Source organism: Erpetoichthys calabaricus, chromosome 1, assembly GCF_900747795.2.
Source record: "Erpetoichthys calabaricus chromosome 1, fErpCal1.3, whole genome shotgun sequence".
NCBI classification, from domain to species: domain Eukaryota; kingdom Metazoa; phylum Chordata; class Cladistia; order Polypteriformes; family Polypteridae; genus Erpetoichthys; species Erpetoichthys calabaricus.
The window spans coordinates 51358280-51374374 of record NC_041394.2 but is presented as its reverse complement, the minus strand read 5'-3'; the positions used below and the strand labels follow the sequence as shown (position 1 = coordinate 51374374).

Genomic DNA, 16095 nt, shown 5'->3' with positions numbered 1-16095 from the left:
CTGTTAGAACTATAAAGAAACGAAAGTAAAAGGTGTATGCTGTTAAATGCACTATATAAAAGATAAACCCATTGTGAATTCAATTTTTAGGACTCTTTAATTTGTAGATTTGATTACTACTTCTTAATCTTAGCTCCAGTTTTTAAAAATTGCATGCTCTCACTCAAAAGTGAAAACAACCAGAACTGCAAAAATTAATTGACTTTAGAAGTAGTAATCCATAATGTTAATAATGGTCAATGAATTTTGCTATCAGTTAGCTGCATTGAAAGACCAGTGCTTGAGCTGCAGTGCAGAACTGTGGGTATTGCATCAATTTTAAAAAATCCTGCATAGTTTCAGGTACAGTATGTGGAAAAATCCTGATGTCCTTTCAAAGCAAAAACACTTGTCATTGCCAGTCTTACACCATTATGAATGGTCTAAGAAATAAAAATGCATGATTTGTACATGCTTCAAAGATCAACGATGTGACCAATCAACTATCAGTTACCTCATAGTGTGTTAAGTTGTAGTGGCGCACATTTGAGGGGGGCTGAAAAAGATAATCTGTTTAATAAAATATCATACATAGGCATGATAAAGAAACAAAGGCTTTATATTCATCTTGATTGTTATGAACAGGTTTAGTGTCTATCCCAAATTCAGCCTTAGATGTGGTGCCACACTTGCAACTACTTTTACATTGGCCAGATACAGTATTTATGTGGCTTAGCCCATAATGCTTTGAAGTAAGTGGCAACGCAGTAATAATGCATTACATGATGTAATGAAAGCAAAAAAATAATAAATGATATATGTATATGTGCAGGTAAGTTGCTAAAATAGCACACTTCTGAAAACTAAACATTAAAATTCTGTGTTCATTGGGATTTAAGAGAGTAATGTTTATTAGCACAACTACTAAAACGTGAATTAGGTATTGAAAGTACATGACATATTTTTCAAAAGTATAGCTGTGAATGAGAATGTCATCTCCAGTTAAGAATAAATTACTGAACTTACTGTCCAATTTAACAGCCAATTCTTTACTGCTTCACAGACATATCTAATAGCAATGTCTGATCACTAATGTGAGGATGCTTGAAAAACAAGAAAACAGACAGTTTTAATGTAATTCTCAAATACTATATTAAATAGGCAAGTTTGATTTCACAAAAGGTATCCTTACAATTAGGATAAATCAAAAAAAAATGGAGGGTGTGAATTGGAAAATATCAGGCATTTGTGACTTTGAATTGATCTCTCTATTAAATATTACTCTTCATAAGAAATAGCCATATTATTCATTCATTAATTTTCTGAACTTACTGCAGTGTTGTGGGAAAGCTACAGCCTATCCCAGCAACCATTAAGTACAAAACTAGAACAGTTCAACAGCCAAATTGCAGGGTGATCACTCATACAATTCTCAGAACAAAACTCCTTTATAACAAAGGTGGCATAAAACATTCTATGGCACAGGCACAAGTTCAAGTACAGCTAGAATGCTCTGAAGGTCAGTGTAAAACCTCTGTACATGGAGTAGCTGTACCACATAGTTCAATGAATAGTTTGCACCCAGTCACAAAAGGAGCCAGTGCCGAGCATGAGATTGGTCTGGGTGTGTGGCCAAGACGCATCTCCTTAAGGATCTTGACTTGGATCGCTCATGGAGATGGGGGAAAATAAGGCAGAGAGTGCTGACTCTGACCCCAGGTGATCAGCAGGAGGCAATTCAGTTGTGTGAATATGCAGAAAAGCAGTGCTTGAGGTAAATGAAAAGGCAAAATGTAGGATTAGGGTAACTGAAGAGGAAGACGGTAGTTTTGGCATGGCTGCGGAATAAACAATACTGACACTCCCCAGCAGCAGAGGTCATTACACCAGTACACTTATTCCTCTTAAGGTACATTTAATGCCAATGAAGAAGCTTCTTATAATAAAGTCCTGTAACATATCAACTTCATTAACTGAGGTTTTAATTATTATTATTTCATTTACTGGATCAAATATTTTGATATAAACCCCACACTGTAATCTCATCTACAGTAAGTCAAGTTTATTGTCAAGTATATGTGAAATTCAAACCCTTTATATATTATGTACATCACTTCATTGACCAAGGGCAATGTAAATCACATTGAGATCTGAGTAGTAACGGGGAAAAGGTTGAAAAATCAAAAGAACTCAAAATAAGCATAACTGGGATGCCTTCACTCTTAATTTCACTTTTTTCTAGCAGTTAAAAGTCCTTATGCGACAGGGCAGAATCAGGACTCATGAACAATATGTAAAATTTGGCCAAGTATTTGTTTTGAAAGTCGGTACTTGATGCCAAGAAAAGGAGACATGAAATACACAACATTCAGTTCACCTTAAGATTTTCACTGCCATCTACCAGATAAAAATCAAAGAATACACTCTAGGCAAGTTTTATCAATACTTAAAATAGTTCAAGCTTTTTACCTCGACATTCAACAGTCTTGAAAGAGTTAAGCCAGACTTTAAACTCAATAACAATACTTGTTGCTATACCCTTTTCTGGCAAATTTAATTCTACTGCATACTTATTATAAAAAAAAAAAAACAAGGGGCAAGGAATAAAACTTATTTTTGAATACTCACACTTTTGCACAATGTGGCAACTTTTTATAAGCTTGATAAACACAAACAAAAAAAAAACTGTCCAAATAATCAATTAGCAAAATAGTGGATAGTAGCAGACCTAGAAATAAGTAAATACATAAATACCTAGATTTCATTGTTGCTTATTGGTTCCATCATATAGTATGTTCAATCTCAGAATAAATCCAGAATAGAATCATGAAAGGCACTGACCACAATAATGATTTAATATTTGAGTTGTTGGAAGTGAACAGTAGTTACAGGAAGATATTAATGGCACCATGATGATAATAATAATAATGAAGTCCACAACAAAAGAACACACATTCATCACTTCCTTCATTACCACTGTGAAATGCCAGAGTTTCTTTCTACAACGAAAGGTCAACTGACCCAAATTGAACACAATACTGATGCACACTTACACACAAGTAGGCCAGTAAAGTCACTAAAAAACCTAGCATGCACATTTTTGGGAAGTGGGAGAAAAGTTCTCATGAACATGGGGTGCTCTCACACACTCCTAGAACAATGACCAGTCTGGTCTTCATACCCCTTCAAGGAGCTTGTCAGGCAGATAAATTATTTCACCACTATGCAGGCTATATGCTATAAAAATGGAATTCAGCAACTCTTAAGGGTAAAAAGAAATTTATGAAAACACTAACTGAGAGACCTTACAGTAATACCAGGGTACCCCATCCTTTTTCTAAAGAAAGTTTAGAACTAGCCACTTATGTTTAAAACAAAGGTGGGAATTTGCTGAGAGTTAATATTCATTTGCACCCCTCTCACATCCATATTTCCAGCACCAAGAAACATGGCTGACTTTTTATGGCACTAGGTATGAGTTTCTAGCCATAAGCTACACTGGAAATAAAGTTTCATACACAATTTACAAAACCCTCTGCTTTACCAAAACCATTTCCTTGAATGTATTAACTTGCATGAGCGCATGACAATTCTCATTACCATTTCCAGACAGAATTCAAAAATTATTTCTGTAATAGCTAAATTTTAGTGTGCAAATGTGTAAGCAGTACTAATCTTAAAAAAAAAAAAAAAAAAAAAACATCCAATTATCATAGACTTGGGGAAAGTCGCAAAACACTGATATTAAACTTTGCTAATATTCTGCAAGACTAGTTTTGGTTTAGGCCAAACTATGATGTTTATTAATAGAACAGACAGACACATCAACTAAAGAGAAAGTTAAAAAATAAATTGGCCAGTGCGTGACTTTCTACATAATAAATGAGTGCAGTATATATATATAAAATTCACTAAGCAGCCGACCAGGGCATGCAAGACAACCACGGGATATGCACGACATAGCCCCACCCACCAACTCGAAGACCATGGGATATGACGACAACTCACAGAGCCACGCCAACCAACTCTAAGACCATGGGACGAGAACGCCCGCCCGTCTGACTGACTGTTACCAGCATTCACCACAATGTACTAGAGTGTAAAACTATTACAGCTGCTAAGCTTTCAGCCACATGATATTGAGCAATAACAGGTCTGTGATGTCCTTAGATGTCTGGGGCTGCACGCACGCTACACTGAATGGATCAATGTGTGTCTACCCGGCGCCAAGAGGCGTGGGTAAGCCCTTGTACCCCATTCGTGATGGGGACCGGGGCTTGCAATTGCTCCCCACGAACGAGGAATTCCCAGTAAGTGCGGGTCATAAGCTCGCACTGATTAAGTCCCTGTCCTTTGTACACACCACCCGTCACTACTACAGATTGGATGGTTTGGGGAGGTCCTCAGATTAGCCCTGCCGTGGTCGCTCGTGGCCTCTAGCGGAGCGCCGAGAAGACGATCGAACTTGACTATCTAGAGGAAATAAAAGTCGTAACAAGGTTTCCATAGGTGAACCTGCGGAAGGATCATTACCAGTTGTGCCGACCCGTCATTGGACGGTTAGGACCCAAAAACTCTCAGGCCCGCTTCCCCACACTCTCTCCAGAGAGGCAGAGGGGGCATCCTTCCCCACTCCCCCCGTTCGCGCCCGACCGCCGTCCAGCCCCGTCCCTCACTCTGGGAGGTGGGGGCGCAGCGGCGGTCCTCCAGTTTTCAGTCACGGACAATTGTATGTTGCGCTCTCCAGAGTTCCATCTTTTCATTCACTTACAGTCGTATCCTCAAACCCACCCCATTTGGACAACTGTGTCTTTCAGGAAGTGTTCACCCATCAATACATAATTATGCGGCGTATGGTACGCCGCGGGCTGGCTAGTACAGAATTTACAAAAACATATGCAACATACAATACCACTGAAGACTTCTCCTTTAAATTGTTTCAATTTAAAAAGCAGATTTGACTTTGTGTGACTAAAATATCCAATATTATGAACTAAATTTTTACTTTCTTCACATTTCATATATAGCTGGAATATTATTTTAATGAAAGGAAAACTGACAGGGTTTTTATTACAGTATATTTAATTTACTTATTTGGCAGACACCTTTATTCAAGGCAGCTTACAACATTTATGAATTCTTTTTGGTTTTCCAATTGAAGCACAGGCAGATCAATTGACTTGCTCTGGGTCACACAACATCAGTAGCATGTTTTGAACACACAACCATAGGGTTTGAAATCCAAAACCTTAACCATTACACCACACTGCCTCCCTGCCTGCCACTGCTTGCCATGGATTTGACAATGTGTGCGTTGTAAACATTTAGAGGACAATGTATAACTCAACAACAAATGGATTGATTTTTATGAAATTTTATTGGACAAGCGGCACTTGTCTTAAAAGCGGACTAGGTTTTGCGTCAATCCTAGCTATTCGGCTTTTTAAAAAGCTTGAAGCTAATACCAACAGCAGCCAAACCACTATTCCAAAGTTCACAAGATATAGGTATACACAATTAGTACTCTGAAGAAAAGACTTTTGTGAATTTTGAAATCAACCTAAACCTTAAGCATTAAGCACATCAAGATATTGTGGGACATATCTAGGTTATGATCCAAGCATTAAAACGTAAACAATTACAATGGCATCAGCAATATATACAATAAAAAGAATTTATAGTGAAAAGGAAATAAATTTGTATAATATTAAGCACCACCATAATACATTGGCTATTTCAGTTCTATTTTCTTGATGTGCTTCACACAAAGAATGCTCTCAGAGAGGTATAGAGAAGCCATTTTTATTATACTTACTCATAATTGATCCCTGTATCTGAGAAGCTTGTCTTTTGTGGTATTTGATTCCAGACAAGTCCAATGAACCTAAGGCAACTTTAATACTGCACAAATTAGTTAATTTGTTTGTGCAGCTTCATATACTGTAATGCAAAGTCGCTCACTCAGCCTGTGTAGCTGGTCCATGCTGCCTAACTTGCAGATAATGGCTACAGCAAGAAGAACCTGCATCTATTTAGTTATTGGCAAGTTAGCGAGCCATTTAGCTTGTAAAAACCAGAGGAAAACCAAAGATGACTGTGGACTGACAAGTTGATGAAAATCCAAAGTATCATGTGCACAGAGTTTCTCTCACCACATTTGTAGGAAAGAATGTTTTCATTTTCAATTTTATGCTGTCTAGCATATGTAGATCTTATACCTCAGTCCAGTAAACAGGGAGTCTTTATTTCATATTGTAGATTTCAAAGAGTGCACCATTGCAAAGCACTCTTTACCTTAACTAAATTCTCGACTAGTTTTGGTCTTGTTCTAACCACCATTAATTTATCTGACTTACCATACAGAGATTCTCAATGTCAGATGTGATCAAAGGACTGCATAAAAAGATACATTCAAGCTATGCATCACTCTTTGTACCAGATAGAGGGAAGGAATGTCCTTATGGTTTACAAAGTAAAAATAGACTTGACAGTAAAGTAATGCCTGTGTGCTATATTTTAAAAAGTTTTACTTTATTACATTAGAAAGGAGGAACAGATTAACTTCTGGATACAGCATTCACCTCAAGACTAAAATCAGAAACACAGATAACATTTTAAATGTAATCAGCGTCACAGAAAACTAAATGTAATTCATCAGGCATCCCTGGGCAGAGCACAACTCTTCAATTGCTACACAAGTCCACTAATACAACAATGCAGAATATAAATATGCCATGACTAGGTTTTCAATTTTAAATGATACAAGATTAAAATGCAATGCTCCTACCGATTAAACAACAATATAGTTGAAGTAGTGAGATTCTCATAATAATGTAATATCTGGAATAAGCAAGCCCAAACAAATAATTTATGGCCATCCACTCTCTCCACTTGAACTTCAGAAAACAAATTCCTCATTGCAACCATCTCTCAAAAATATAGAAATTTGCGTTAGAAAACTACAGAAGCGGCTTGTTAATACCACTGTGGTTAGTAAATATTGCTTGCAAAATCATTGAGAATCTGTTAAGCCACATAAACCTAACATGTCCAAAAAATGATTTTTAAATTATCTTTGCTTTAAAATGTACTTCAAAAACAAAAAAATGATCTAGTGCAAATAAACAACCAAATACATTAACACTGCCGGTGTTAGAATGGTCAGTGGTATCAAAATAACAACCATTAGTTAAGTCTGGTAACATGGATTTGAAAATTACCTTATTACAAAGTTCTATGTAATTTTCACCAAAATTGTGCAGTGACAACCAGTATTTAAATGTTCCTTCAGCATTCACCGTCAATATACTGAACGGGGAAAATGCCACTGGTTGTGGTGAGACACACTCACATCTAGTCAAGTTCCAGAAATCACCAACGGAGGACAGGGGGAAAGAAAAAAAAAAATCAACTATTTTTATTAAACAACATGGATGAATGAACATATTTCAGAACCAGCTAGCTAAGCCACAGCAGGGCCTTCATTTTCCTACTATAAATAAGCTGGCCAAACTTGTGGCAAAGTGGTAATCCTCTCATCACATGCCCTCCTACAGCTGCCATGGTTACTAAGTAAATGGGACACATTTCCTTCGGTTGATATTGGTAGATTGTCTTATGATCGGCACACTATTTCTACATTCATGGTTGGATCAAACAAGAGGCAATATATTCGTCTCCTACTGGACCTAGGCAAAGAACACTGTTAGTTTTATAGTCTGCAGACTACCCGTATGTTGCAGAGGTGTCAAAGATACTCTTATTTATTTATTTATTTTTGGTTAGATTTGTTTTGTTAACACATTCAATGAAACGTTTCTTCTGTTGTTGCTGACATGACAGATTTTCAAGCTATAGAAATCATAAAGCTATGCACAAATTAAACCAAGCTCAGAAAGCTTGGATGCTATCTCTGAATGTGTTAGGACAGCCAAGCAAAACTGAACAGTTACAACATATGCCCTGCCTGGAAACACTAGTGTGGGAAGCTGAGGAGGACACGGATATGGAATAAATAGCACACGTTCATACTAAAAGCCTACAAAAAAATTTGAGTATGGAGAGGAGCAAAACAAAAAACACAAACCATTAACCACCAAAACAAACAAACCAAAAAAAATCCATGCAGAATAAATATTATTAACGTTTAAAACAAACAAAACACACACGTCAACTAATTGCTCTAGTATTTTCATAGGTGGATTCTGTAAGACAACTTGTAAGATATGCAGCTCCACAAGGACAAACTCAGACATCGTAATGCAAAGTGAAGACTATCCTTAATCCCTCTCTGCATTTCAAATAGTCTCTTTATTGATCCTTTTAAAGATCAAAGTTAATAAAGATTTTAAGAGGTTACTTGTTGTTTTATCTTTAAGATAGTCATTACATGCCTTCATGAAAAGTACATCTTATGTACTTAATTGTATGAAGTAACAAAAAAAAATAAAAAAATTTGCAAAACAACCTTTAAAAACATTTTTCAGCAGGGTACACACAATTTATATAAAATTGTGCTGGATCTACAAATAATTTATCATCAACTTCACTGGACTAGGTTTGGTGAACTTTGTACTTCACATTTGAAAAATAGCCCCCCCCCCCCCAATAGAATACTGACCATAAATGAAATACATACAAGTTGCAAATCCCATTGAAACAGATGCCCGCTTTGCCCTTCTTGCATTAAGACCTGGATTGTTCAGGGCTGCCTACAATGAATAATGCTCTGTGGTATAACCTGCTTCTATCATTTGTTAGTTGATACCAACCCCACAACCACCACTGGTGCACAGTGATGTAATTAAAATAAATAAATAAATAAATAAACACCCTTTCTGTGGAGTATTAAGACCAGATGCCTGCATAAAAATACAGTTCTTCATTGAGAATTCCACCAGGACTTCTCCCCTTCCTCTTGACAAACCACAGCATTTGGTTTTAGACAGAAATGGCCTAAAAAGGGGGTCAAATTTAGCAAGCTAAAATATCAGATCCACCAATAAAGTGGTGCTAACATTAAAGTGTTACATATCAAAACTGTAAAATTCAACAGGGAAAAAAAAAAAAAAAGGGAAAAAACAGGAAGAATGCAAGAAATACTTTTTCAGGAAGGTTGAATGCTACATATGTCAGACTAAACAACAAATATCATAATGCAAACGGGTTGATAGATAGAAATAGAGATAGATAGATATTTATTGTCATTGTCACTTTTACAAAGGAACAACAAAATTGAAGGTGCATTCAATTATCAGTTTGCTAAGATCATATTTGCTTAGTCTATAATCAAAGGTGTTTTTAAGATTGATTAAAGTTGACCTTTATTAGTATTTACTAAGTTTTATTATGCTTAGAAGTAACTACATTAATATTCGAGGTTTACCTTGAAAAGTAAGAATACTTTCACTTCGTACACAGAGGCATTACACAGTATGGTACCATGCTGAGCAAAATACCTGAATATATTGCAAAGTTAGAGAGGTGAGAGATCCACCACCACTATTATCAATTACTTAAAACTTTGAACCATATTAAGAATGAATGCAGAATAAAGATTTTGGAATACTTTGTGTTAAAAGGTGAGGTATCTATGGCATTATTAAGGAAGGGGGGGGGGGGGGGAACACCACATACTCACACCCACCATATTAAACATCTGTATTTGGCAAATCTGTAAGACAAACATACAAGCATCTTCCTCACCACCTCTGTCCCAGCCAGTGTCCCTGAGTAAACTATAAGATGGTCAAACTGTTTTATTCCAAAAACCTGGCACAGTAATCGTTTTTAATGGGGTTAAGTATACACGGTATAAGCAGATTTATAGATCAATTTTCTATACTGGAGGACTGACAATCAAAGCACCACTCAGTACATTACTGGGGTGGGGGGTAGGGGGTGGAGTGTAAACACTATGTTCCTCATGAGCAGCTAGGCCATACAGCCCTACCTTATGATAAGTAACATTTAGACATACGGTAAATAAAAATTTCAAATTAAAACTTAAAGTTCCAACATTATTAACTATAAACAATTAGGTTTATACATGAAACCATAATAAAATGAAGGAAAAAAGGAAGAGGACAAAGGCAATCAAAGCAAAAAACTGGATATTAGAATGTTTAGAATTCAACACCAGTTAGGTGCAAATTGAAATACCTTGGACTAGGATAAGAATACAATGAAAATCAAGGTGTCTTTCCTAAAGACAGCAATCAAACACAACAGACATTTACTTTTGGTTTAAAGGATACATTTCCGCAAGTAAAAAAGTGTTTTCAAAACTTGCTGTTAATAAACTGTATCAGACACCTTCACAATTACCATGCTGGCCCCAGAAGCATAATACATACATTAAAAAATACTAGCACTCTGATTCTATCAGAGCAGAAATATTAAATACATTATGTATTCTGACTGCTATTAAGAAATAACATGAACCTGGAAGTTTAAGAGCTTCATGCATGCTGTGCTATACATCAGCTTTGATTTTAACTGAGTTTCACAAGACTAATTCAATTTGTAAGGCATTCTTGGGAAGCAGGGGTGTAAATTTTAATTGTTATTTAGTCTGTCAATGTCCCCTAAAGAGTGGGCCTGACCTGGTAAGGTAAAATGTGCTTGATAAAGACTAATGGGATTCTAAATTGCTTTATTTTGCCCAGGGCAAGCAAACTAGTTAGAAAATGAAATGCTCACTGTTTCTTAACCAGCAACAGGGTAATTTGGATAATTATGCAGAGTTTTTACAATTACAAAGCAGATTATTTGACTATTTAAAAAGAAAATAACTTTTAAACAAAATGGGATATTACTGGTTATAACTTTAAACACTGCTAAGATAAATGCACATGCAAAACCAAACTTCAGTTAAACAAGACTTCTTTTATTGATTCATATTTGTCAGTTATTCCACTTATCATACAAAGATGTCAAAATAACGTAATAGAGTTGGGTTTATTTAAATTTCAGTTTTTTGGAAGTGAACCGATATACTTGTGAAGGCTGCTTAATCCAGTATAGGGTAAGGGGGATGCATACGGTAGATATCCAGACTTCCATCCATCCATTAGGGTGCCAACCCACCGCAGTACACACACACACAAACACACCCACACACCAAGCACACACTAGGGCCAATTTAGAATCACCAATCCACCTAACCTGCATGTCTTTATCCACCTTTATTAAGTCAACTCAAAGGGTCTGTGACTGGGGACAAAATTCAAACCTGGATCAATAAGGCTGCAGCACTGCTAACCCACTGTGCCAACATTAGAAATAAATAATAAATGTCCAAAACAGAAACAAAAAATGCATTTAAATGTGTGAATGTGAAAAACCAATAGGAAGGAACAATATGATATTCCAATAAAAACTCAAGATTTCCCCAATCATCTTATATAACTTTTACAAGTATTTGTAAACAAATTACAAATAACCCCTAAAAAGACTCCCCAGCAACAAACCCGCAACCCAAAAGAAAACGGAGTTAAAAGTGGCAAGAGAATCCTATGATACAGAAACTGTTATTTATGTATTTTGAAGTGTTAGTGCAAGATAAGACTGATGAAAAACATGACTATTCCAAATTAAAGATTTTAAATAATTTAAGAAAATGTAAAGGTATCAAGAATCATGTGCATTACAAAAACTGTTTGCTTACAAATTTTTGAAAAATCCTCTGCCCCAACCCAGTAGCCAACACATACAAACTCACCAATTGAAATGAATAATGCCTAAACACATACACTCAATCAATACCACTTTACAGTACTTTGGTACAATTTAAATAGCTTAACAGGAGTATCAAACATCAACAAAATGTACCAACATCAGCTGCAGACTTGCATGCCTAACCAGTTATTTTACTGGAGGCCTTTCAATGCAAGTATCAGACCAGATAACAATGCCAGCAGGAATTTAAGTTTTGCCTGAAATCAGGTCATGACAACTGTTAACCGACTGTGCTCCGAGACACACTTCCACAATGCATTATTCTCTATTCTTGGTGTCATGCCCTTGCCAAGCTCCTCCTAGTGTCTGTCAATACTGCATTTCTTGTTTGAACTTGTGTTGGATTTAATTTTATTCTACTCACGAGCCTCTCCGTCTGATAATGTATTGCAATCCCGTTGCTTCCATAAAGGTCCCTTTAATGCTGCCTACTGGCGCTATATACAAGGAATACTGATTTATCTTAAGTGCAAAAGTCGAAAAAAATGTGTTAAATAGCTCTTATTAGTATGTCACTAAAGTAATGCGCTTGTGCTTCCAACATTAAATCTACTGCACAATTTTGTTAGAATAAGAAAGTGCAGTATGTGGCATTCTAAAAGCGGCTTATTTTGAGCCAACTCTTACTGACAAGTCCGAAGATCCTTCACTGACAAGATGTTTGTATCTTTAAGGGGGGGTTGGGTTAAAACTTAATATGGAAACTTTTTGTTGTGTTTTTCCTCATAACAGTCCGCATGTACGTATCGTGATAGACGGTGATCGGGGCGGGCGTGTGAAAGGAAAAGCTGAAGGAGTGTACATCTGCGACTAGAAGTGTAAGAAAATACCCGGGGTTGAAGCTCAGGGGTAGAAGGAGGGCTCTGTAACTTCCCAAAGTGAACAAAGAACTCACCTCGAGAGGCCACTTCAAGGGAACATGGCGCTTTTGCTCTGTCAAGAGAAGCGCGTCTTACTACTGGGAACTTTCCATGGGAACTGGCGTACTCCGTATATACAAACACAGTAGTAGTAGTAGTAGTAGTAGTGGAGGAACAGCGGCGGTGGTATGGATACTATCGTTCAACTGCTTACCGTTCTGGCGCCTGGGGACAGAGACCCATTAGAAAGGTACGGGTTTGAGAGATCCGGGATCATTAGGAAGGGATATCCAGGATAAGGGGGGTTCTTAAAAAAACCTCCATCTTGCTGTCTTCGTAAAGCTTTAGGAAGAAGGGTATGGGATAAGAAGAAAAAAAAAAAACATTACGTGTTACAAAGAAGCGACAAAATTACGCAACAGCAGCAATTAACACTCTACATCCACCAAGTAAATGCACATATTTAGAAGCGCAACGTGCCGGTTGTTTACCTTCGCTAAAGTAGTCCCTAGGTTTTTCATAACTTTCAGGGTCTTGCCTCGCTCGGGGTCTCCGCTCTACCTGTTAAAGCAGCAAAACACACAGAAAAGCAGGTAAAAAAACACCATCTCGTGCGACGATCTACGAGGCATGTAACAGTTCTGATCATTAAAGTTGCTATATGGCGTGAGAACACAAACTTTAGAACACTTTTTTCGTTTTGTTTTTACCTCAGAATCGGACGAACTGCTGTTATTCTCCGATTCGTTCACCAGAGACGACTTCACGTCGTCCAGGTCTCGTTCGGCCGAAACATTTTCTGATATCTTGTCCTCCTGTTCTCCTTCATCCTTGAAAGAAATCATTTCGTCGTTGGCTCCCAAGTCATCGCCCCCACCTCCATTTAATTGAGGCATTGTAGCACCGTAGAAACACAAGGAAACGCCAAAAGAGGAGAAAAAAAGGGTTAATTCCCACCAAGGCACGAAAAATATACACTGGATTTCAATCCTGAGACTGGCGGTCCTGTGCAAACTTTCACCCCGCAAGATTTTCGCAGCTGTTCTCTTGTGCTCAGAGCCGCCGCTCCCGATGGTTTAATTGTTGTCGCGGAGAAACATTTTCGACATTTTCTTGCCAGATAAAAACAAAATTAAAGCCTAGTAGCAAATATTAAAATAAAAGTATTCCAAAAGAAGACAGGCGTGGAATCTGTACGGTATAAAAGTTAAAAAGCCGCAGGAACACGCGACATCAGTGAAAACTCGGTTCTTCTATTCCATTGGCTGAAATGTGAACACCTCTCCCGGACTCCGCTGGTGTCGCTTATTAAGAGGTAGACTTGGAAAAAAGGAGCCCTTTAAAGCTGGCAAAGTCGTTAAAACCATTCCTTGCACTCGACTGAGCTACGCCGTGAAAAGTTAGGGCGACCGCGGCAGCAGATACGGCGTCTAATCCGGAGTCCTCATGGAGGTGACTGACAAGACAATCGAGGGGCTTCTCTGCCAAACTTTTTTTCCTTCTTTCTTTTTTTTTTTTTTTACTGATCCCTCGGGTGGCCTTACGCTTCCTTCCTCGATGTACAAGCGGACGGAACCGTGCTGGGATGCAAGCGTGTACTTTTTGCCCCGTCCGGTTTGGAGTTTTGTCCACGCTGTGTTTCGTAGCGTTTCTTCCTGCAGGAGCTACCTGTCCAGTTCAGGTATGTGGGGCTGCTGCTACAGACAGCCCAGTACCCGCATGGCAGCGAAGCGAAAACAAGGGCAGTTGCGGATCCGAATGCATTCAGAGTCGCCGAGGAATGTGCGGAGACATGAGTCTGAGCAGAGAGAGGGCTCGCTTGATTAGAACACAGAAGGAGGAGTTTTACCATGAAAACCGACACCCTTTTCAACAGGGCGCCACGGGGGGTATCCTTAAAGGGGCCTGGAGCACTTTCACAGCGGGCTGAAAATAGTCAACAGACTGCTCGCGTCTGCCTTGACACCGGGGAGGAAATCAAAGATAAACGCAACTGTCCACACTCATTTACGGAATGTATTGCTGGGGGTGCCTGAACTAACTAGTTTTGTTGCAACTGAGATTGTATTTTACGTAGATCCTCCATTTATTTTATGATTTTTTTGGGGGGCAATGAATCTTTCCCAGATTGGAAATCGTGTTGGACGGGACACAAAAACCCATCAATACATTCATTTTACGAATTTGCATCATTAATTACTGTGTCTGACTCCGTAACATTGGATGCAAGGGATAGTTACCATGGCAAAGTCACACAGTATCACTCTCTGTCATGTCAGTTCAGACCACACACTTTAATTTAGCAAACTGCAGCCATACCACCAGCGACTTCTGGAAAAGTAATCCTCCTGAACCCAAACGTGGTTGTCCCAGGCCAGTATTTGGATGGGCGTCTAACCAGGAAAAGCTTTGGTTGCTGCTGCACAAAGTGTTGGTGAGCCTAACAGGGAGCTCTAGCTTTTATTTCTCATCCAAAAAGCGATACCTGTCAATGCGCTGTGGAACTGAGATCACTGACCTGGAGAATGTGCTGTAAAAATTGGTATTGTCTTTCGGATGAGATGCAAAAGCAAAGTCTTGACGCTCAGTAGTTATAAAAGATTCCGGATTATCCTTCACAAAGTGTATGGTTTACCCTAGCTAAGTTGCCCATCAAGGCGTAATTACCCCCTATCTCTAACTGCCTGTGTCTCTCGCCACTTAATAGCTAATGTGTGGTGAGTGTACTGGCACACAAATGACAGCATTTGCATCTTCCAGGTGGATGCTACACATTGATGGTGGCTAAAGAGACTCCCCACTGTCTGTGTAAAGTGCTTTTCACGATATATAAAATGTTAATGTCTGTCCATCTGTCATGCAAACTAATGATGTATATATAATATTACGTAGCAGCAACAAGGTGGACACTTTACTTGTAGGCAGAAAAGTTTCTTGTAATTAAAGCATGGTCCCTGCAAGCCCGTCTTTCAATAATCTCCTAAGACATGGAACAAACGTGTTCTGAACTTGTAATGATGTGTAAGTTGTTACTTTTGTAACCAATGGGCAGAGAATTTACTATTATTTATATCTAGCCTTTTGTAGCATTTTATTTTAGGTCATAGGTCTGTGTGTTTCACTAGTCTATATACATTTTTAACCCATTAGCACAATAGTGCAGGTCTATTGTTCTGGGTTCCAGTCCTGTGTGTGTTGGTTGACTAAGTTGAGGTTGTATTTTCTTCCCATATCTGTGTGGAGTAGACAATGTCTGTAAAGATATGCAGGTTACATTAACTGCTTATTTAAATCGACCCTGGGTGTTGGATTGGCCTCTTGTCCAGGGCTGGATTCTGCCTTGAGTTGAATTAGATGTATAAATGAAAGTATGTGTTTATAGTATGCACACACATACACTCACCTTCATATATGAAAGAACACATAAATACGTAAGCTAGGAAAGTGGGTGGAATTAATGGTTTGTGAAGGCTTTGGCTTTGACAAAGAAACTATTTAGGTGTCTGTTAGCTTTAGT

General features: G+C 38.1%; 1 protein-coding gene across 3 annotated transcripts in view; it reads right to left on the bottom strand.

Annotated features, from left to right (window-relative positions):
- LOC114649914 (transcription factor 7-like 1-A) overlaps positions 1–14550 on the bottom strand; it is a 109446-nt gene extending 94896 nt beyond the window's left edge. The window contains exons 1-3 of one of the 3 annotated variants that reach the window (XM_051919903.1): positions 13289–14550; positions 13070–13139; positions 12793–12920 (exon numbers count right to left, since the gene is read on the bottom strand). In XM_051919903.1, the coding sequence (XP_051775863.1) occupies positions 12793–12920; positions 13070–13139; positions 13289–13474 (384 nt within the window). In that variant the 5' untranslated portion in view covers positions 13475–14550. The remainder of the gene's footprint in view (positions 1–12792; positions 12921–13069; positions 13140–13288) is intronic. The other 2 variants (XM_028799293.2, XM_028799299.2) reach the window with 2 other exon arrangements.
- Positions 14551–16095: the final 1545 nt, after the last annotated feature.